At 30.1% G+C, this 24,121-nt stretch overlaps 3 protein-coding genes and 1 long non-coding RNA gene across 5 annotated transcripts; 1 reads left to right on the top strand and 3 right to left on the bottom strand.

Annotated features, from left to right (window-relative positions):
- Positions 1-4,431: 4,431 nt before the first annotated feature.
- LOC106401801 (stress-associated endoplasmic reticulum protein 2-like) lies at positions 4,432-5,453 on the top strand. Its single transcript, XM_013842391.3, has 3 exons — positions 4,432-4,660; positions 4,879-5,035; positions 5,262-5,453. The coding sequence occupies exons 1-3, from the start codon at positions 4,658-4,660 to the stop codon at positions 5,306-5,308; spliced, it is 207 nt and encodes a 68-aa protein (XP_013697845.2). The 5' UTR covers positions 4,432-4,657; the 3' UTR covers positions 5,309-5,453.
- Positions 5,454-5,552: 99 nt separating this feature from the next.
- Positions 5,553-7,717, bottom strand: LOC106401800 (F-box only protein 6). Its single transcript, XM_013842388.3, has 2 exons — positions 7,359-7,717; positions 5,553-6,982 (listed from the first exon to the last, which is right to left on the bottom strand). Exons 1-2 carry the CDS (start codon positions 7,511-7,513, stop codon positions 5,734-5,736), a joined length of 1,404 nt encoding a protein of 467 aa, XP_013697842.2. The 5' UTR covers positions 7,514-7,717; the 3' UTR covers positions 5,553-5,733.
- A 1,395-nt stretch (positions 7,718-9,112) lies between these two features.
- Positions 9,113-10,420, bottom strand: LOC106399290. Its single transcript, XM_013839761.3, has 3 exons — positions 10,162-10,420; positions 9,611-9,767; positions 9,113-9,345 (listed from the first exon to the last, which is right to left on the bottom strand). The coding sequence occupies exons 1-3, from the start codon at positions 10,333-10,335 to the stop codon at positions 9,299-9,301; spliced, it is 378 nt and encodes a 125-aa protein (XP_013695215.2). The 5' UTR covers positions 10,336-10,420; the 3' UTR covers positions 9,113-9,298.
- An 8,693-nt stretch (positions 10,421-19,113) lies between these two features.
- On the bottom strand, positions 19,114-19,965 carry LOC125587822. Of its 2 annotated transcripts, XR_007324212.1 has the most exons (3): positions 19,816-19,965; positions 19,671-19,715; positions 19,114-19,582 (listed from the first exon to the last, which is right to left on the bottom strand). It is a non-coding gene; the product is annotated as an uncharacterized LOC125587822 (long non-coding RNA). The 2 variants fall into 2 exon arrangements; XR_007324211.1 differs by having other exon boundaries at positions 19,114-19,715.
- Between the last annotated feature and the right edge of the window lie 4,156 nt (positions 19,966-24,121).

Genomic DNA, 24,121 nt, shown 5'->3' with positions numbered 1-24,121 from the left:
TTGTAGGCGCAGGCTCACAACGGAAGAAGATAGATATTGAAGTTTCGTGACGAATTCTTTTTTCTTTAACAGATTCTATCTTCAGTGTAAAGAAAATAAGAAATGGTGATTTAATAATATTTTTATTTATTATTTATTTTCATAAATTTATCTATTGAAATGATTTTAACATCAATTAAATACAAATAATAATAACTAAAATTAATAATTATAAATGATAATTAATAAAAAAATCTGATATAAATTTTGCTTCATTTATTAATAAATGAAATAAATAATTAAAATCGATTTAAAAGATGTTAAGACTAACATCATTTTAAAAAACTGATATAAGTATTAACATCATTTTATTATAATTGATATAAATTGACAACACTTATAATAACTGATTCAAATATTTAATATTTTTACATCAATTATCAATCAAATGATGTAAATTATTTGCATCACCACTTTCAGAATCATTTATTTAAGTGATGTAAAATTATTTTACATCATTTATAACTAATGCAAATATTAAAAATAATTGATGCTAACTAATTCTTTTTTGTAGTGAATGGTTTACTCTATTTTTTTCTCTAAAATAGAGTAATTCTATAGTGGAGTTGGATATTGCTACAATGGTACTATATTTTAGAGTTGGATATAGTGGAGTTGGATATTGCTACATTAGTTGCTACAATAGTGGAGTTGGATATTGCTACAATGGTACTATATTTTAGAGTGAAAAATAGAGTGATGAACAAAAAGTAAAAAAAAATTACTCTATATATAGAGTAAAAAATATGTTTACACTGTTAAAGAGTAGAAAATCCCCTATATATTATTTGAGAAACATTACAACTTCTTTTTGTAGTCACATGTCATCACTAGGATTATTCTTAGAATTATTAGAGAAATAGGTTAGTACATCTAATTATATAATAAGATTTTTATTAAACTAACCATAACTTTATTATTAATGTCATTTATTATTTCCTTAAATAAAGATTACGGAATTGCCTAATGTGGCTAAAATATATATGACAATTAATGATTTTGAATAATAAAGATCTGATAAAAAATAGGGTATCTTCTATCAAATTTGTTTAATTTCAAACTATTAAAATAAATTAAAAAAACCACAATAACCGTATTACAAAAATTTAGATTTTTCCGTATATGTTATATTTTGAATTTTAAAAAATTACTATAAATTACTAAAACTGTTAAAAGTCTCACATTTAAATTTTGCGATTCATGGTTTAAAATTTATTTTATACAAAATACAAATGATTACAAAATCATATAAGTAAAAGTCTAATTTAATTAATCATTAAGATTTAATATATATATATATATGTATATATATCATTCTAAATTAAACTATAAACCATATTGAATAAATAAATATTTTAGTTTCAAAATTTAATTTGAATAATTTTTTTGATAAAAGTTTTGAACTGACATTGATAATTTTTTAAAATTATAAATTACTAAAATTATTAATCCCACAATGGAAATTTTGTTATCAGTAATTTAAAGTTTTTGCTATTAAAGATACATATGATCAAAAAAACATATGAGTAGAAATCATCATTTAATAGACATTGATATTAAAAATATACTATGTATGTTAATATCATTTAAATTTAATTACATATCCTATCAAATTTTTTAAAAAATTAGATTAATAAAATTGATTTATACGTTCGTACCAATTTAATTATATATGTAATAGTTACTGATTTTTAATTATTCAATATATATTTATTATTTCATAATATGTAAGAACATATAATACATAAAATAATTTATATATATAATATTAGAGTATTTTTACCCTTTTTTTTTTGTCACGAAAAAGTATTTTTAGTGTAAACTTCCTACTATATAAAAGCTACTAATTTTGAGGCTTCTTAGGAGTGCCACATAGGATAAAATATTCCTCACCAATCAAATTGCCACGTCATCGCGAATGTTTAGATGATGGGTCTCGAACCATCCAAACCCATCAAAATAGTCAGTCCATTGTATAACTTATAGCTTTCTTTTCTTTAGTCTACTCGCCTCAGACGTCTCCAGCGACTCTAAACCTGTTCGTCTACCCAACTTCACCGGGGTAACTCCTACGACTACAACAATGGCACTTCAATGCTCCATTATAACTCATCAAGTGAAGACTTTAATGAAATTTTTTAATAGTTAAATTATATTTAAAATGAAATTTATTAATATTATATATTTTATTATTTTTGACTAATATTTAATATAAAATTGATTATTTTTGAGACTATAATGTTTGCTGTTGTGATCAACACCTTTTTACAGTACTCTGTTTGTATCTTTTTTTATTAATCATCTTCCTGTTTTTTTTTTTGGTAAAATGATTAAAAAAAAGACTGAAGCTAAAATTAATTTTTTTGTTCTTGATCATTCACGTTATCTTCAAAATCAATAACATGGCCAACGTAAATAATCGACGTTGAGATTTCAGCTTTTCTGATTTTTATTATTCTAATGTTTCAATATAATTACTGTGTAATTACTGTGTAAATTATTGTGTAATTGAATAAATTTATATATTAAATGACAGTTTTCTAAAGTAATATATTTTAAATATTACAGATTTTAATTAAAATTGATTACATTTTGAGACAGATAGAGTAGTCTATAAACTAACTCGATATAGATGTGAGGACAAAATTGTAAAATGGTCTTATCTTGAATTTCTCTCATTCTGTGCATTCTTAATTGGGAGGAGATAATCAACATCTAATTTTATGTTACTCAGTATATTAGAAATGGTCGAACCATAAACCAATTAAGGATGATGTAAGGAATACATAAAGATGTATTTTCAGTTATCACAAATATATAATTAATTGACAACAACTTAATTATGTCCAGCGTAGGACAATATAGAAGAGTTTTCATACCTTCTAATATTATAATATCTCACTATATTAGTGGTTAAATCAGTTTTCTCTAGCATAAATACTCATTCCATTCTTAGAGTTTAAGCTTTTCTATCGGATGATATTAGTAGTTTGATCAAAAAAAAAAGAAGAAACGGTCAAACTGTACATTATAATTGGAGAAAGAAAACAAACAAAAATCAACCGAATACTTTTAAGGTATATGAAACAAAAAATTAGAAATATCAATTCTCTGCAATTAAAGAATAATGCAATAAAATTGTAAAAAGACAAAATAAAATAAAAAATACACAGAAAGAAATATTTAATAAAACAAAATCATAATATAATTTTCATAATTGATAGTGCTCAGCTATATTAAAAAGTCTAAATTTACAACATACACAATTTTATTTACATCTTGAAACCTATTATGTAATTAAAATGATTCTAAAAAAAGTGCCAGCACGAAGAGTTAAAAAATATACTATAAAATATAATACATAACGTTAAAAATACATTATCACTTATCACTAAAAAATCATGTTAGTAGTAATAAAAATGAAATGACAACACATTTATTAAAACCGTAGAATGACATGCAATAAGGTGTTATTGAATACACAAATTACAAATTAAATATGCTCAACGCAAACACACATAAAAATGAGACATCATATTTGGATATATTTAAATATATTATATTCTTGATAATTTTAAAATTACTTAAAAAGAAACTAAATTATTAAAAAAATAATATACAAATAAAACTAAAGCAATATTTTGTAACGTCAAAATAATAAATGAATAAAAAATATAGTATGTTAATAAAATAGATTTTAGATTTTAAAGACTTCCAATTCATGTAATATTACAAAATTCAAAATTTGTTTATTAAAATTAATATTTTACATTAGATATATTAAAAGAATATTATAGATCGATATTCAATTGTCAGTTTTCAACTATTACACGTAAAAAAATATTATTGAGTACGTTTTTTTTAAAAGGAGGTTTTATATTTGAAGTACGTTATTGGAGTACTTTTTCTTTTCGTAAATTTATTCGAGATGAGATTCCGGTCTTTTAAACTAAGATCATTTGTGTTCTATACATAATTATATTTATTTTACATAACTTTAAAATCTCAGACTTGATTCTTCGTATTTTATTAGTTAATTGTGTTACATATAATAGAAATATTTACTTCAAATTTAAAATATAAAAAAATCAAATTTAAAATTAGTTATATATAATTTAATTTAGAAAAATTCACATACGAATAAAAATGATAAATGTAACAAATTTAAATATATTATCCGCGCGTGGCGCGGAGAAAGGATCTAGTTTATTTTAAAAGGAAAAATAAAGTGGAGTCGGAGACGTGGGATTAAAAATTACTTCATTAATTTGACATGACACGGCAGATTTCTTTCCCCTGATTCTAATCTTAGAAAGAAAAAAATCTCCAAAAGAACGGTACACGTATCGATTGCCACGTAGATATCACACGTATGTGTAACCAATTAGAAAAGGGCTGTGACGAGGTGGCGGTGTGAGAATAGCAATCGGTGGAGATTGATCCCTTTCTTTGTTTAGCTGGTGGTGGTGAAGAAACACGGGAGAGTAGCGGTACACCGTATATTGATACATATTATTAGCTGAAAATTATAAGGTGAAGAAAAAAAAAGGGGTTTGAAGTATTGTTGTTCGATTCCTTGTTTCCTCTACCAAGAGTGTTTCTTCTCCGGAGTAAAACAATGGTATAGTTCGATCTTTGCCTGTATTGTGTCAGTATGATTCGAAGATTTACTTTTGCATTTGAAATATAATTAAATTAAAGCCTAACTTTGAATCTCATGTCAGAATCGCACCCCCTCTTCGAAATTTGAGTCGTATTAGCTGACGTCTTATCTGCATTTATGTTTAATAATAATGATTATTGACTGTGTGTGTGTGTGTTGAATTTGATGGATTGAAGACAACTTCAAAGAGGCTCGCAGACAGGAAGATTGAGAAATTTGACAAGAACATCACCAAAAGAGGCTTTGTTCCCGAGACCACCACAAAGAAGGGTAAAGATTACCCCGTTGGACCCATCCTCCTCGGCTTCTTTGTCTTCGTCGTCATTGGCTCGTGTGAGACTTCCAGTCTCTTTCACCAAATAGCTTCTTTTAGGGTTCGGCTTCGTGTTTCTTCCAGATTCGTTTTTGGTTCGACGATTACGTCCCTATGTGGCTAGTAGCCTAGCTACTATCACTTTCATACATCACCATTAACCAACCATGATCAATCATTTGATTATATGTGTAATGTGTGTATTAATAGAGTTATTAACCTTCTTGTATACTTTATTTATTACAGCTCTCTTCCAGATCATCAGGACTGCAACTAGTGGAGGCATGGCATAAGAACCTAATCATCATTCAAGCTAAGAAGAATCCATTCTCAATATGATAATCTCTCTCGTCTCTTTTTCCCTTTCTTTATACTACTTGTAGAATGTGTCAACTTTGTATTTACTGCAAGTTAATGTTATCAAGAATATCTTCTTTATGTTATGCTTTAGTTCACTTGGAACGCCACACGTGGTTGATTCTGAATACAAAAAGGGTTCAACAGTTTTCACTGTGTTTAGTCAGATCCCACCAGTTATATCACACAACCCAAAGTTATTTATTACACAACACGAATCCTTTGTAAAGTATATTACAGTCCCGAATATTCAAAAAAAAAAAAAACACCAAAAATCAAAACAACAGAAAACAAACCAACCAACCGAGTGGTGGAACCATACCATTCGATTCCAAGAGGACACAAACCTCAAAAGAGATGATCAAGCCCTAGCCGTAGGGGAGGGATGAAACGCCGTTCCGCAAGCGATCCAAAGCCTTTTTCTCCCACGAGGAACGGTACAGCCAGGGACCTTGGCCCATTCCCTAGTAACAGCATTGTAGGTAATCAGACGGTTCATCTGTCTGGACCTCAAGGACAACATCATCAGACAACCTTTGTTGCCTAGACAATTCATCCTCACGTGCTTTCCGTAAAACTCCAAGCACCATATGTTTGGCATTCTGTCAACCTCCTTCCACAGCAGCGTCATCTTCTGCAGCTCCCATATGCACACGCACGTGGCAGCGTTTTTCGTCAGAAGACCCACCAGCAACAACCTCTCCCCGCACTCCGCTAGCGTGTGATCGCTCAGGTCCGGTGGACCCGGTATGATGTACTGCTTCCACTGCCCTGAGACCATGTCGTAGGACAATATCCCTTCGGGCTCCGTTAACATGAAGTAAAGCGTGCTTTGGATAGCCACCGGCTGCGACTTGAAGTTGAGCAGTACGGGGAGCTTTATGTATGACGGGATGGTCCCTCGTTTGGTCCATACGTTGCTCGAGGAATCATAAACTTCGTACTCTCCTTCGCATCCAACCCACAAGACCTTGTAGCCATCGCTGGTGGAGTTTCCGTTAAGAGTCATTCCTACTGCGACACGAGACCACACCTTGAACGACCTCGCTGGCAACTCTCTGAAAGACTTGGTCAGAGGGTTGCTCACGTAGAAGTTCCGGTGGCCAATGTCGAGGAAGCACACTAGACCTCCCGCGGATGCCATAGGCAAGACAATAGTCTTCTTGGGAAGTGCAGGGATAACGGGATGGTGCCATTTCTTGGAAGAAGGGTCGTAGACTTGTCCCGAGTTGACATTGTCGTGGGTTATGGTGTAGAACCATGGGATGGTCTGAGGGAGGTTGGTGCAGCAGCGGGAGAAGCTGTCTGAATCGATGAGAGCGTTCCATTTACGACAAACTGCACGGAACTGGAAAAACTTAGGGATGGGGAGTCTGGAGACAACAGATTCGAAGAGATCATGAGGAAACTCCTGCCAGATTTCTTGATCCATGTTTCCATCTCCTTCGGTGGATGATTTTCCTTGATTCTTCTTGTCTTTTCGAGAACGTTTGACAGGTTGCTTGACGGTCTCTAACATGTTGAAGATCCCCCCAGGCCTCTTTCCAGGAGCCATTAGAAGATCACAAGAATCATCAGCAGAAGTTTCCTCAGTAAAGGGCAAACACCATCTGCCATAACAACAGGAAAGAAGAAAGAAAACATGACACTATCTATCAGTAAATAGACACATTCGGGAACAAAAACCATCAACAACATATAAAGCACTCACACCAGAGAACAGCAGTAAAAGAACAATCAATCCTTTTTTCCAGTTTAAGCACTGGAAACACTAAATATGTAGTGTGACTTCTTATAAGCAAAAAAATGATTCCCTCTATGACCAAATCGGAATCAATTTCACATCTTTCAGCTAATTCAAAAGGATGATTCCAAGAAACAATTGAAATTGCACCAAAAGCCCTAAAAGAATTACACATTTACGAACTTCCCCAAATTTGCAAAAGAGGAACGAAAGCACACACTTAGTTAGATCTAGATACTCACCCGTTCTGATAGTGAGGGTTGTGTAGAACTATAAAAGACGACGAAGAAGAAGAGGAAGAGGAAGAGGGAGGTGAAGAAGGAGGATGAGAGCCGTTGTGCAAGAGCTCTTGAAGCTGGCCGATGAACTGTTTGAGCATGGCAAGCTCTTCTTCCATGCCCCGACCAAAAATGAAAGAGAGATAGAGAATCAATGGCAGTTAGCCATTCATCACCAACACACCGATTTGAAGACAAACGAAGAAGAAGAAGAAGAAGGGCTTCAGAGTTAACCTCCCACCATCTCTCTCTCGGTCTCTTTTTAAAACCAATTCTTCTTCTTCATCTTCGTCTTTTTGTCTTGAATTGTCTTTTTATCTTTCTTTTGCTTCTTCTTTTTCCATGTAACTTGGCCCCATCTGATTATTTCCTTCTTCCCAATTATTCTTCACATTTCCTCTTTTACCCCTTCCTTTTTCATTTTCCCTTCTAACTTTATTCTTCTGTACGTTATGCCATTTTTTACTACAGCAAATTAATTTTACAAAATACTTCTTCATTTTCTTGTTATAACTGTATGTGGACCAACCAAATGTTTCTAGCAGACCAAACAGTACAACCTTTGTTTCTTTCTCTCTTGTAAATTTTAACCTTCCTTATGACCAATATCAACAAAATAGATCTACTAGTCATACTTGCAGTTGCAATCTTCTTGGTATCTTATGTTAGATTCTTACGGAAACAAACATTATTCGAATACAATGCTAAGTTGCATAAGAACTCCCACATGTAAGAGAGGAAGAAGGCAAGAATCATGCATGTTGTTGGAAGATAGAGAGATATGTTGCAACATTATGTAGAGTTGGAAGCTAGAGATGTTTACATACATATATGTCTAAGTGCCAGACATCCGTCAGAAAGAATGACTGCAAATAACTTGATTCCTTACACCAAGTAAAAAAAAAACTTGATTCCAAAAGTTATGCTGTTGTAAGAAAGTCATTATTGAATGGTGCAAGTTGGAAAAAAAAGGAAGAAAATGTGGGTGTGCAAGGAATGTAATTAAGTACATGTGCATAATAATTTGGCTTGGGTTATCTTTTTCTTTAGGTGTAATAATTAAGTTTTGAAAATCATGATTCCACAGGGAATGTAAAGTAGTCGTAAAGCGTGGGGGTTCATTTTTGTCATCCCCATCAAATATGATGCCTTTGTTCAATCATGTCACTTCCATTTAACCATACCAATTACCATTTTATAATTTTAAAAATGAAAAAAAATGATTGATGAGATAACTCATGATGATAACCTCTTATTAATGTTTCCATTCTTTTCCAACTATTATTACATATCAATACATGACGGTCCGGTCCAATTGATGATAACAAAAGAATTATTAGTAATGAATAATTTGTGTGTGTTTTCCCATCATGTGTTATCATTTACTTCCAATATTTTGCTGAATCAGAAATTTCGTTTCAAAAGCATTCTTGATTCTCTTGACTATTGATTGGACTAGAATAGTTCACCACAACTTTTTGACTTTTGTGCAGGGCATTCAAAAACGATTGTGTAATTTGGTGTGTCGGGTCCAGATCATCGCGGTCCATCCAACTGTTGGCCGACCATGATCTAGCTTCACCAAACTGTTTGGAAGAAAATAGTTTAACTAAACGCTGGGAAATAGTTTTAATCGTAGTTGCATTTGGTAGGCGAACCAAGTTGAGACAAGTCAACAAGTAGTATAGAAAAGCATCATAACAAGAGCAATTTGCAACTAACTTCAAGACAAGATTTTTATAGAAAAAGATTCTCAAAATTCTTTATAACATGTAAAGTAAACAGAAAGTTAACGCATTCTACAGTATAATGGAAAAACAGTCAAGACAGAAGAAGAAGAAGAAGAAGAAGAAGAGATTCAATTTTGAAAAAGGCGTTTCCTCTAGCTTGAACTGTGATTCGATTTATGCCATGCCTCCGCTAGTTGCGGTCCTGATGATCTGGAAGAGAGCTGTAACAAAGCATATGGAAGGTCAATATATATATACACACAGTATAATCAAAATGGTTTATATTATAAATGGTTCGTTACTGGTGATGTATGGAAGTAAAAGAAAACGTAGAACCAAAACCAAAGTTAACACTTGGAAGCTTCCAGTATAATCAATCAAAGAAACAAGAAACCTAACTAAAAAAAGAAGAAGCTCATTTTGGTGCCTTGCATGAATATGGACTTTCACCTAATAAAGTGAAGAGATTTAGAAGAGGAAACTCACATGAACCAATGACGACGAAGACAAAGAAGCCGAGGAGAATGGGTCCAACAGGGTAATCCTTGCCCTTCTTGGTGGTGGTCTCAGGAACAAAACCTCTTTTAGTAATGTTCTTGTCAAACTTCTCAATCTTCCTGTCTGCGAGCCTCTTTGAAGTTGTCTGCAATCCATCAAAATCAACACCCATAGAGTCATCAGAATCACTTCGTAACATTATTGAAATCATGTATCTATGCAAGGTCAGATAAGATTTAGCCATGAATTCCAAAATCAAGCACCATAATTGCAGATAGCTGATCCAACTCAAAAGAGATCCAACCAACTGTGTCGTCATTTTATAATCGGTTTCATTTTTAGCTAATTGATTGATAGATTAGTTTTGGCATGATGCGAAAGTTCCCATGGTTCGTATTTCAAACACAGAGTAAATCCTTTGATACATATATAGCTAGTCAGATTCTACCGCACATACTAAACAAACAAAGCCCGATGGTCCGATAGACGGAACAAACCATAAGAAAGTCAATGAGCAAAGATAGAGATCGGAGCTATACCATGATTACGCCGGAGATGAAAAATAAAAACAAGGAATCGAATTGACAATCTCGCGAGCAGAAGAAAAACTTTCCGCGTTTCCTTTTAATTTTCCTTTTTTTTTTCAAAATCTGTGTTCTCTCATCGTCTTTTAAAAGGATCGTTACTGCGTACGTCGTGCTCGTCACAGCCATTCTGTGATTGGTTAACGAGACGTGAGATATCTACGTGGCGGTCAATGATTGGACTTCTATTATTGGGCTTCTGAAATGCTCGAGAAAGCCTCATGGTCACGCACAAGTCCACCTCTAAATGGGAATCCATCTACCGGTCGTGTTTAAAAGTCAAAGTCAAACTAGCTATTTTCGTTTGTAACCATTTCTTTCATGCAAGTAAGATGTGTTTGAATGTTGTATAGAGCTAACCACCAGCGAGGCAACAATATCGATTAGTTACTTGTACGAAACATTTAAAATCATTTCTAGAGTAAAGAGAAGGAGAAAGTAAAAGCTATCTTCAACCTTTATATCACAAGCACTAGTGTGTATAACTAAAATGTCCACTTCCTATCTTGGACGAAGATGCTGCACTCTTCTAACACAAGAATCCTAAATCATTCACATTCATACTATCAATGCCTCTCTTCCCTGTCCAAACCAACTTGGAAGAGAAGAACGAGAAAATATAATTTTACAGTGGAAACTGTTCTTAGTTTCTTGGTCTAGCTGCCACAATATCGTCACACTGGCCTTTCTACATATACACTCTTTTGCAATCGTCATTCTGTTTTTCTTTTTGTTTCTTACAAGAAAGTTCAAAAAGGCTTTAAGAAAGATGTGGTTTCTTAAGACAAGAAAGAGAGAGATATATATGGGCTTACTACTACTTCAAGTTGCAGAAGAGACAAGAGTTTATGTCTTCCTTCACCATTCTTCTTCCAGCCCATTCCCTCTTTTATGATTTAGTATGCGAAGGAGAATTGAAAAAGCGAGATACTTCCCTGTTCAGCTGCTCTGCTTCAAAGGGCTTTGATACATACCCATTCATTCCACACTTTGGACACTCCTCATGCGTTGCCTGAATCACGTCTAATACCGGAAGATTCCAACTTGACTTCTTACCTTCCCCAGACTTAACTCTCTTGTCCATCTCCTCTTCTATATCACGTATCCTCCGCGTAGTCTTAAATATGCAGAAAAAGAAAGACAGAAAATTTCTCAGGTTTTTATTTACATGTTTCAAAACATATCACAATAAGACATATACCCATCCAGTTCAGGGATCTGGATGTCAAAGATCAGAGACGAGTAAACCAATCAACGAGTTATCAAAAATCAGAGACGAAAACAACAGAAGGGAATGAATTGCAACCCTCTAGAGAAAAGAGGAGGCATGGAGACGTTGAACCCCTGATGCCAAGGTGCCTAAGGCACTCTTCTAGCCGCTAGACTAAGACCTTCTCGGCAAATTAGTACTATTTTAAATCCAAACTAGATTTTGACCCGCAGATTCTTTTGTTATAACAAATTTTGATATGAATTAGTATTTTGTGATTATTTTACATTATTATGTTACAAAGTCGAATTATATAAAAGAATTAATTTTTTTTAAAAATACATAATTCATGAATTATTTTATTTGGAATTCTGTATAAATCTTATGTAATTCTCTCTTACGCATGGGCATTTTACATGAACCCCGAAAAACAAACCAAAATCAACTCAAAAATACTGGTTCACATCGGGTCCAGAGAAAAATACGTATTTTTTTTAGAAATGTGGGTCTCTGTTTGCGTCTGAGACCTACCCGAAACCCGTTTGGGAGCGAAAGTACCCAAAATGTTTGTGTATATTAGATATATTTGTGTATTTTGGATATGTTTTCGGTATACATATATTTTTTGAGTTTTTGGTTTGAATTTTCGGTTATAGTTTTGGATTTCGAGTAAAAATTCAAATTTTAAAAATATATTTTTGGGTATTCAGATACAATTTTGGGTATTCTTTGGTTCCTCGGGTCAGATTTCGGGTAAAATTTTAGGTCTTTTGAGTATTTTTTAGATTTTCGGTTATTTGTTTAGATTTTTGGATATTTTTTTTTTGTTTCGAGTATTTTTATGTTTATTGAGTATTATTTGAGTCCTAAATATCCGAACAGATCTATACCCGTTACGTACAAAAAATAACAGATATATGATAGGTATTTGAATTATGGAGTCGAAATCATCCAGATTCGAAAGAAACCGATCCGAACCCAAATATATTTTTTCTAAATACCTAATTAAGTCCAAAAACCCCAGACCTAGCAAAATTCACTGATTCGTTTTATAAAATTTTGGGTGGAAAATACTCTTGAGGTTTGATCAATAATGTTTAATAAGACATGGCTTATTTATATTTCAAAAGTTGATCTCGTAAGAAAATTTTGATCTAATGGAGGATGATGGTATATAAGATAATGACCCCTACGTATTGAAACTTCGGTGCCGTTTATATCAAATGTATATATGTTGGATTGAAGAAAGTTGGTTTAAGTAAAATAACCATTTGAAACATTCCATATATGTAGTCATGATCTTATTAAAGTGGGTGAGATTTATTTAAACATTAGAGGACATTATATGATTGCTATATAATAGGGGATAGTTAATAATATTTAGTTGTATACAATAGGTTGGACTAAAAAATGAATAGGTGTAACAACCTTTTGTAAGTAGATTTTTAGGATTTCTTCCTTTTTAAATAGTATTGACTAGATCTCGATCCGCGGTTGTTTGTTTTCAGTTTTATATACATATCTGTTAAATCATTCATGACATATATATTTAGCGTTAATTATATACTTAGATGTTTGTATAACTATTCCAAATATAATAATTTTATAATTTACATGTTATCATTAATCAATTATTTTAAATCGTCACATGTATTTGTAAATTTTTAGTATATATTTTTCTTTTTTCTTATATGCATGAAAAAATATATTTAAAAATTATTTTGTATTTAATTTATGTTAAATTCCGACTAACCGTTTAAAGGTAGATTTCTTTTTACCAATATTTTTTAGTCTTATTCATTTAAGATAATATATTATTGTATATACAAATGTCTAAGATATGTTAATGTTTAGACATACATGCATGTATGATATAGTTTGCTAATGTTAAGCCGTTTTTTCATCGTACTATATTTTACTATAAATATTTATATTTATGAAAATAAAATTTATAAATTTATCAATCTAATATACTTATCATATTTAGTTTCTGAATTGTATTTTAACATGATGATTATGATTAGAAAGTAGATAAAAATAAGATAGAGTTTTAATTTTTCATTTTATAAATGATAACTTAATATATATATTAATGCATAATAATAGTTCATTGCTAATTATGAAATTAGTGAAAATATTTACATAAACGTTTTGAAAATTAGGATATTTTCAAAATATTTTTCAATATATTTATTAGAATTTTTAAAATATAATATATAAATATATATTTATATTTAAAGTGGAGAATGTCATGATTCAAGCAGTTACAAAAAAATTATACTATTAGCTTTAATGAAATACATTTTAATGTTTATACATGTATTATATAGTTTTTTAATATCAACCCGTCTTACCAACATATTATATTTTTATTTTTGAACATAAATATTTTATACTAATGAAAATAAAATATATAAATTTATCAATGCAATATAATTTTATCATATTTTGCTCAATATAATAATTTCTTTAATATGATTGAATATAATTATATAATAGATAAAAATATGATAGAATTTTAATTTTTCATTTTATAGATGGTAACAGAATGTATTAATGTATAATAATATTTCAGATCTAATTACAAAATTAGTGAAACTATTTAAATTTAATTTTTGAAAATTAAGATCTTGTCAAAATCTTTTAAACAGATTTTTTAGAATTTTTTAAATAAATATATTTATATTTAAAATTAAAAGATATCAAAAGATAGTAGGATTAAAATAGTTCAAAGATTCTATGTATTATTAGTCTTAATAAAATACATGCAATAAAATTTCTATATGATGGTCGAAATTAAAAAAAAATCTCACATGAAAGAAGTCATACTTCTATTTAATAGATAAGATTAAACTTGATCGGATGATCAGATGATAAGATGATAAGAAATAAAAAAGAGAGTTTTTTTGTATAGGCCCAATACAATGATCAAATGCTTTTATCATGAAGTTATTTTGTAAATGTTTTTGTGTAGACTTTAGAAAATATAAAAAGTTATAATAATTCATTACCTACAAATCTAATTCTTTTATATAAGAATATATAACCATTAAATTTCTTTCAATAAAAAAAGTTAAAGTATTTTATTTAATTATATATAAAAATTGATAACGAACCAAAATTGATAAAACATATATATTATTTCTCCAATTCTACAATTAGTTACAATAAATCATTATTTTTATTATTACTTGTGTTATTTGGTAATTTATATTAATTAGTTCTATATTTACATTTTATTTTTAGATCTGATTAAAATAATAACTAATAAACATCAACACCCAATCAAATCCCTTATATACTAAAGCACAAGTCACTTCACCAATAAAAATTTGACACATAATCATGTTTAAAAACTTAATATCAATAAAAAAGAAAAACAATTGTTAATCGATTTATTTTGAAACCAAAATCTAAATCCCTTAATTTATGTATCACGTTCAAATTTTCCACTACAAGTTAGTAACTTCCCACTAACTTTCACTTATGTTGCTTCTACAGAAGTAAGAAACCTCTGAAGAAAATGACAACAAAGAAATGCCGACTTCTTCAGGTCTCACAATTATGTTAATCGGATGACTAACTTTCCTTTCATTTTATAAATATTATGTCATCACTCGAATATTTTATCTGGTCAACGATTGGAGATACAAATAAAAGGTAATCACTTTTTATCTATTTTTATTGCTAAATTTTTATAAACAGCATTTAAAAGTCCATGGTTGCTTAAAAGTCTTTGCTAAACATGCATTATTGTTGTCGAGAGTGCAAGAATACTAATATGATTTTGATGTAAATGACATTCTTATATTCATGTTGTTCTTTGTCAATATTTATCCTTTGTTTTCAGGTCTGAAAAACGTTAGTTAGGATTCACCCCAAAATCCTATCAATGTGGAACCAACCTAATATTCTCTGGTTACAGTAAAGCACATGTTTTCATCTGGTATTTTACATTTTCCATCCATTATAAATTATGTTAACTTTTATTATATTTAGCCTTCTAAATATATATATTTATACTTTTAAAAAAAAAATAGATTTATAATAATTAACAATAGTAAAATGAAAAAAAAAAGAATTATTTTCCTCAGCACATTTTAGAAGTGAAAACCACTTAACGAAAAGATAACTCCACTAATGAATGGAAAATGCAATTATTGTTATTTGAGACAGTATGAAGTTTTCAATCTCTGGGTCTAATTACAGCTGCTTTTGCCCTCTCAGTATTTCGTAGGTAGCTGTAATATGTTTTAGGTTTTAGTTTTATTTTCAATTTGTCGTCCAAATTGATTATAGTTTTCATGAATTGCCAATAATTTAAAACATTTTTTTCTTCGGGAAATCAAAACATGTTTTTCTCTTACAATTAAATTATAATGATACACTTTAAACAATTACTAGATTTTGACCCGCCCTTTCAAAAGTGCGGATATATTTTTTGTTTTTTTTATTAATTTATTTTTAAATTTGTGTTATTTTTTGTAATCATATTTGTGTTTAATATTAATTTAATTTAATATATTTTTCGATAACTATATTAAATATGTCAAGTTGCATAATCATACACTTATGTCATATGTATTTCAGAAATCATTTTTAAAATTTATTCCTAAAGTTTGGCAACATATTATATTTTTTTTTAGTTACCTAACATAATTAGTTAAAAATATTTGTATCCAAAAAACCAAACTCGAAATCAACCAGAAAATCAAAGTCTCATAATCTATTAGGTTTGGTCTATATACTCGAACGGTTTTTAAAGTATTATATCCGAAAATCAATATCAAATCCAACCTACACCGAAAGCCGAAAAAAATCTTTGAAAAATATATGAAAAAGTAACTTTTAATATATTTTGTTAAATATATATAAGTAAATGGGTTAATAAGGTCTTCACTAACTTTAAGTAAAATCACATTTAATAAATATTTTTAACCGAATAACCTATTTAAAACCCGTTAAACTAAAACCCATAGAAAATATTTTTATAAGTAATAACTTCTATAATAATATCATGTTCCTAATTTAATAGAATAAACAGATTAAATAATTTAATTTTCTTATAAACAGCTATTTATATTTATTATTTATCTTAATTGATTCATGAATTTTTATTGTTGGACTAAACCTATATAAACTGGTCTTGTTTCTAATTTAATAGAATGGATATTTATATAAATAGATTAATATTTAGAGTAGATGAGAATATTTATATAAACAGATGAATATTTTGAATAAAAATTACAATTTTTTTAAATTTTGAAAATGTATTTGAATTTAATTTTCAAATAGATTTTAATTTAATTTTATATAGAAAAGGTGAAAAACAAAATTATTGAATCATATATGACAAAATATTTTTAATATATTCAGTTATTATATTTATAGTCGTAACTACAATGAGTAATTAACATATCATTTTAGAAAGATGTATCAATAATGTAACTGCATACATAAATTAATTATATAGAGTAACATGTTATATTAATCAAATAAAAGATTGAAATTCTCAGAAAAAGGTTCAGAATATTAAATAACATACATAAATAATTTGGGTGGAATACTTACATAGCAAACGTAACCGAATAACATGTAACCGTTTTCAATAATAATTCTGGTATAATAGAGTATTATTATAGTTAACAATCTACATTTGTTAAAAACCCAAAAGGAAAGAATAACTGTTGTATATATATATATATATATATATACTAGGGTAGACTCGCCCTACGAACGGAAAATTATAATAAATACTATTTTATATAAATTTATGAAGTATTTAAAATCATTATAGAAAATGATATTACAGAAAAACAAATAATGAAAAGAATTCCGAGATCATATTATTATTTTTAATAAATATGTTTGGTTTGAATTAAAATAACAACAACCTTCATTATTCTCTATTTTTAGAGACTACAAAATTAGCAAAATAATTCAGAAAATGTAATAATATATATAATATTATTTTTTCTATTTCAATTTGACATAATAAAAAATATAAAGTTTAAATAAATAATACTTAATTTATTTCAAGAAGATTTAAGTAGAGTTCAAACCGTTAAGTTTAATTATACATAAATTTGTGAATTTACTTATATAAATAATAAAAATCAAATTCATTCCGTATTTGAATATATGTGGTTTCATTAAGTAAAAATAATTTAAATCAATGGAAAACTTAATTGCCATACATTACATAATTTTTATAATGATTGATTTCATAAAATAAAATTAAAAATTATAATATTTTATGATTTTTTTAAATCCAATAGATTGATATCTTGATACATTACAACAAACAATTGTATTGAAAAGAAAAACTCAAAAAAAAAATATGGGCTAAGATATATTTTTATGGATTGAACGTATTCCGTTTAATTATACCAGATCAGGAAAAGAGTATACAGTCATCAAATCTTAGGACACATACATAAAGAAGACAAAAGCCCTCAAAAATATCTATATCATTGTTTTTATTCATTGTTTTTCTTCGTTATAAGACAATACATTTTTTGTTGCTCACATTTTTCCTCCTAAACAACTTCTTCAAGAACCCTAATCCTTCTTCATTGGCACCATCTCCATCTTCTCAGCGTAAGATAAGATCAACCCAATTGTTATACTTCATTACAAACATCTGCTTGAGTACTAAAATGAATGCAAAAGGAAGAGATTGTGCTCGAGAGGTAACCAAAAAGATCAACAGGTGAGAGATGATAAACATAATGGAGATGCTATAAAGAAGACATCTAGATGCCACACAACATGCTCCAATCGTTCCTCCACAGTTCATAGTGGTCCACTTTTCTTCTATACCAAAATGTCACATTAATGCATCCATCATCCATGTTATATGTCTCTGGCGGCATACAACATCCATTCTGAAACAACAATAACAAAAGACAAAACAACTTGTGTAATAAAACTACTCGTTTGAAGATTGTATCGTACATGCATGATCCTCTCAAGCAATTTGAATTTTTTTTGTTCAGATTTGTATAAAGATCTTCCTTCATTGTTTTGTTTCCATGTCAGCCTTTAATTTTTTCTTCTTCTCAACGCTTTTTCCTCTGTTTCAAAGCTTTTAATATCTTCCTCTTCTTTCCCAAGATTATCTTTCAGTTCTTGCCTCTCATCAGTTTTAATTTTCTTCCCCTCATCTGTTGTTGTTAAACCTACATATTTAATCGTTTCACCTTGCCGCCAACTACACTCAAACTTGTTAAACCCTTGGGACCTGCTGCTGGTGGACTCAATCCAGGAACTCACATGCCATACCAAAAACATAACATTAACTTTGATCTAAAATAATTTACAGGTGGTGATGAGAACCTAAAGAAAAGAAGAAACATAGAAATTAAGTTGAAAATATATAACAACTTATTCACTACCTTTCATGTTTTTGTGTCGTTGGGAACATGATCAATTCAAGAAAATATGTTGATGGACTTGAGGAACTGAAGAATTGATCTTTCTCGTTTCTTTTAAGAGAGAGTTTATTTAAACATCAGGTGCATATAAAATATATGCATGAAGATTAACATTCTGTGACTATTATCTATAAAATATGCATATAAAATATATGCATGAAGATTAACATTATGTGACTATTATCTATGTGATTTGTATGTGTTCTTACATAAACTTAAAAATAAGCAAGTGCTGGAATATGCATGATGTAAAACGTATGATTTCAGTAAATAATTTAATAAAGGATTTTTATGTGTTCCTATATAAACTTATCATTTTATTAACAATAAATAAGTACTGGAACAATAAAAAGATTTTAATATTACATAACAAAGTTGATTAAATATTTTCTAAAAATAACAGCAAGTGCTTCCAGGAACTTATATGGCATCAATGGATTAGTTGGAGTGCCAGAAAGCTTGTTTTCTCCAATGTTCCTGTAAAGTTCACATAATTTCATATCAATTACCGCACATATTTAATGGGAGGAAACTCAGAAAAATGGAAAAACAACCTAAACCCATCTCATCCATGATTGTATTGGCAACACAGGTGGCTCCAATTTCAAGAGGGTTGTCACAACGACATCAGTTTCCTGTGCAGACTCGTGAGTCTTCTTCCATTGTAACTACCACTTTGTCAAGCAAGCGGTTATAACTCTCAGCTTCTTCATGTATGTCTCCAGTCATACTGATGATATCAGACAGGAGTATGAAAAGAATAACATCAACATGGTATTGTCTTTATAGCTCAAGATTCAATAAGGGTCTACACATACAAATCCTTGTTGATATACTCCTAAGAACTCAGATCCGTTCCCAGCCTTCAACACCAGAAGCCAATTCATAATCAAGAATTACAGATTATAAAACGTTTATAGATCCTAATGTTGATGTTTGTAGATATGAAAAGAGAATATTCACTTTAGAAATGAAACTCTGTCCTGCAGACTTTCCAGTGCTTCATCATCGCCGCATTCACTTGTACCATGAGAATACGAAGAGGAAGCCTTTATCATTGCCGCGTTCACATGTAGAAGAGATGATGATTTCGAGAGCCAGAATTCGGACCTATTTATAATCGCAATGCACCGCCTCACTGATGTAAATAATTATACAGAGTATCTGTATAAACATCCAAGACACCACTATCAAAGGATAACCATCCAAAACATCAAGGGACCCACATGAGACAAGCATGGGATCCACCCGGAGACTTTGAAACAACACGACAAAGGTCTCCACCAGTTACCCAAGACCTGACACGTAGCAAGCAAAGTGTCGGCACAATCAGAAGACGACACGTAGCAAGCCGAGTGTCGGTCAAATTAGAAGACGACACGTGGCAACCAATCAATACGCAAACCTCGCCTATAAAAAGAACCCTTGAGGAAGAACGAAGCACGGGCAATTTTCGAAAAGCTCCTTCTCACTTTAAAAATCGCTCTCCCTTCTCTCTAGAAATTCTGTAAACTTTTAAGTTCTATCAGCAACTCTGTAACCAAAGATTGTAACATCAAGATCAATAAAAGTAAGTATTAATCACAATCTTGTCATCATAAGTTTGTTTTTAATCCAGTAAATAAATAAAATCAAAATAAATTAAGAACTTTGTAAACAAATTAATAGAAAGAAATAAAAATAAAACTGCTATCAGATGCTAAAACGATGCAAACTGGTCTAAAGAATTTGACCATCAAGATATCTGACTTTAATCCATTTTAAACCCGTTAAAACAACCTCACCGTCTAAGTAAAACTCTGTCACTGTAGGTGTTCCAGGCAGCAAGTCCGAAGAAGGCAGTAAGACCGTTGGCAAGCCAGCAGTTGAGTCGAATTAAACGGTTAGTAAAATTTTATAAGTTTAAAATCGGATTAAAATCATGGCATCCTCGATTAGAAAATTCTTTAAACCAAGAACCGCGTCGACCTCAGCGTCTTATTCAACTATTAATTCTAGAGAAATAATGACTAAGATAACGACCTTTAATCAAGAAATATCAAAGAATTAATTACCGCATATTAACCCTGAGAATATATATCAAATAGGAACGTTTGATTTAAAAACGGCTTATTCAATAAAAGAACATGAACAAACTCTGTCTTTACAAAAACGAATTTGAAGAAATCAAATTATTATCCTCATTAGCTTTGGAAAAATATAAACAAAAAGGATTCAACTACATTCATTTCGGATTAATTCAAGTAGCTATAAAACCATTATCAAGAACAGGAATTGACTCACCCATCCTTATGTTATTAAGAGACAAGACTTTATTAAAATTCGAAGATTCACTCCTCGGATCAGTCCAATCAAATCTATGCAACGGAGCCGTATATTTTAATTGCGCTCCTAATTTTCAAGTTAGTCTACACGACCCAACTATACTCAACACTCTGACCTTAAATGTTCATTTACCCGAAATTAAATTTCAAAACGAAAGACATGGATATTTATTACTCTATAGAGTATATTTTAAACAATCAATTTCAGAATTCAACCCAAGATGTTTACTACAAGATAATAAAGGTGAAACAACAATTTTGGCCGTTCATAGCAAAGACACTCCAACGGTTACATACACACCTAAACAACTAAACTGGGATGAAATAACTATACCGGATCAATGGAAAATTGAAATTACGCAACCTCCCAGAAACTTTGAACAGAAGAATATATCAAAAATAATTGAACAAAGAGACGAAAAAATATTGTTACAATTCGGATCTTATAGAGATCCGTTACCACCTAGAATAAGTCCCTACCACTCGAGAGCTTCCTTTTCTGAATATCGCACTGGTCAATCCGGTACAAACTCAGAAACAGAAAGCGTAAATAAAAATGTTAGGCAAGAAGAACCAATTAAATTCAAAGCTCCAATAGCCGAGCCTCATCAAGATATGTATCCAACTTCACCAACTTTATCAGACTTTAAATCAATAAACGTTATAACCAAACCATACGAAATAAATAAACAATACATAAAAGAAGACTTTTATTCAAAACAAAATGAGGAAAAAAGGAAATAGTATTTTAATATCTTTCCTAAAGAAGAAACTATATTAAATCGAGAAAATTGGTACAATTTTATGAAATCTAAAGAAACGGACATTCCATTTTTCAAATGGTTTGAAGATTATGCAAACACAAATAAAATAAATTATCCATTCAAATCAATTAATGTAAATTCAACATTAAGCCAAGTTTGGGAACAAACGGATGGAAAAAAAATAAGATCAATCCATCCACCTCTAAAGGATTTAAAAATAAATACTGCAAACAGACAAGTTATTGCAACACCGTTCAAAACCGGGGCTAATAAAGATGATAAAGACCCAATCCATATGCAAGATATAAAATCCATATATCAACAAAATAATTATCAAAGCCAGATATTACACACAATATCAAGACAAATAAACAAAATAGATATAAAAATCAATAATAACGAGACTAATAAACAAGAACAACATCCCTTTTCATCCATAACTCCACCAATATTTAAACCAATGAACATGCAAGTAAAATTAACAGATAACCCTATTTTAACATCAATCGCAGCCAGACTAGACAAATTAAACAGAGGCAAAAATATAAACATTATAGATGAGGAAGACAGCGAGTCAACTTCAGCTATAATATCCGAAGACAAACTAATAATCAATCGAATAAAAAACTTTAAATCAACAAAACCATATTATAAGAGAAATACTCCACCAGATTTATTATTCGAAAAACACCATAGATATTCTGCAAATATGTATTCCGGAGATGGGATATACGAATGGAATATTGATGGAAGATCAGAATACGAGATAATGAATTTATTACAAGAAATGAGAATGGCCGCCATGGCCTATAAAGCAAAAGGAAATGATGATAAACAATCATGTGTCCTATTAATAGTAGGATTCAATGGAGCATTGAGATACTGGTGGGATAACTCACTGGACAATGTTACCCGAGAATCAATTATCAACCATACTGAATCAAGAACAATAGAAAATACTGAAGGAGAATTAGAACAAGTGGAAACACAAAACGCAGTAGAAGTATTAATTCATACCATAACCATGCACTTTATAGGAAATCCAAAAGAAGAATTAGAAAGTAAGAAAATAATCTTAACCAATTTAAGGTGTACGACATTAGAAGATTTTAAATGGTATAAAGATGTATTTGTAACAAACATATTTCAAAGGAATGAATGTACTCAAGCCTTTTGGAAAGAAAGATTTATAGCAGGGTTACCAACGTATTTTGCAGAAAGAGTAACAAACAAATTAAAAGAATACTCAGGAGCACAGCCAATCCCCTGAAATTCAATAACTTATGGTCAATTATTCGCATTTATCTAAAAAGATGGATTAGCAATATGCCAAGACCACAAAGATAAAAAGAGAAATGAAAAATTTCAATTTAAAACTAATATGGGATCGTTTTGTGAACAATATGGATATAATCAACTCAATCCCCCATCGAGATCTAAAAGAATTAAATACAAAAATAATCAAAGAAAATTTAAAAGACATTATCAAAAATATAATAATCAAAATAAAAAATTCAATAAAAAACCTAATGATCAATATTATTCAAAAAATAAAAGATCTTACAAACCTAACGATAAACAAAAAATTGTATGTTGGAACTGTAAAAGGCCAGGACATAAGTCCTCAGAATGCAAAATGAAAATAAAAATCAACAAAATATTTCAGGACCAACCTGATATTCAAGAAAAATTAATAAAATTACTAATATCAGAATCAGAATCGTCCAACGAATCAAGCAACGAAACCTCATAAAATGAAATAGACAATATAAGCAATTCTTCAGAAGAACAGCCAGAATTATCTAACAACCTATGCAATTGCAAACTAATTAATGTCATTACAAAAGACAACGATAAACAATTCTTATTGGAAATAATCGATAAAATTGGCAACCCTGATATCAAAAGAGATTATTTAATAAAACTAAGAGAAATAATTAGTAGAGAAAGCGAATTACTAACTTCAGACACTTTTAGTTTAAACAAGATATTCGAAAAATATCCAACCCAAAGTTTGTTTAGACAAGTAACAACAGGAGAATTGCAAACCGAGGTTAAACAAATAAAAAGTCAAATAAAGGAATTACAAATGATAGTTAATCGACAAGAATTAAGTCAATTCCATATGGATGCACGACTAGCAATAATAGAAAATAATTACAATAAACCAAACGGCACTAA

Source organism: Brassica napus, chromosome C5 (assembly GCF_020379485.1).
Source record: "Brassica napus cultivar Da-Ae chromosome C5, Da-Ae, whole genome shotgun sequence".
In the NCBI taxonomy this organism is placed as follows: domain Eukaryota; kingdom Viridiplantae; phylum Streptophyta; class Magnoliopsida; order Brassicales; family Brassicaceae; genus Brassica; species Brassica napus.
This window is presented reverse-complemented; position numbering and strand designations above follow the sequence as displayed.

Bases quoted from the DNA above. Each gene is read 5' to 3' on its own strand.
- LOC106399290 (XM_013839761.3), bottom strand. From the start codon at position 10,335: ATGGCTGTGACGAGCACGACGTACGCAGTAACGATCCTTTTAAAAGAC. The intron at 9,768-10,161 runs GTATAGCTCCGA...GATGGATTGCAG, and splicing joins TCATCTCCGGCGTAATCATG to ACAACTTCAAAGAGGCTCGC. The intron at 9,346-9,610 runs GTGAGTTTCCTC...GCTTTGTTACAG, and splicing joins CTTCGTCGTCATTGGTTCAT to CTCTCTTCCAGATCATCAGG.
- LOC106401801 (XM_013842391.3), top strand. The intron at 5,036-5,261 runs GTGAGACTTCCA...TATTTATTACAG, and splicing joins CTTCGTCGTCATTGGCTCGT to CTCTCTTCCAGATCATCAGG.
- LOC106401800 (XM_013842388.3), bottom strand. From the start codon at position 7,513: ATGGAAGAAGAGCTTGCCATGCTCAAACAGTTCATCGGCCAGCTTCAA. The intron at 6,983-7,358 runs GTGAGTATCTAG...TTGTTATGGCAG, and splicing joins AACCCTCACTATCAGAACGG to ATGGTGTTTGCCCTTTACTG.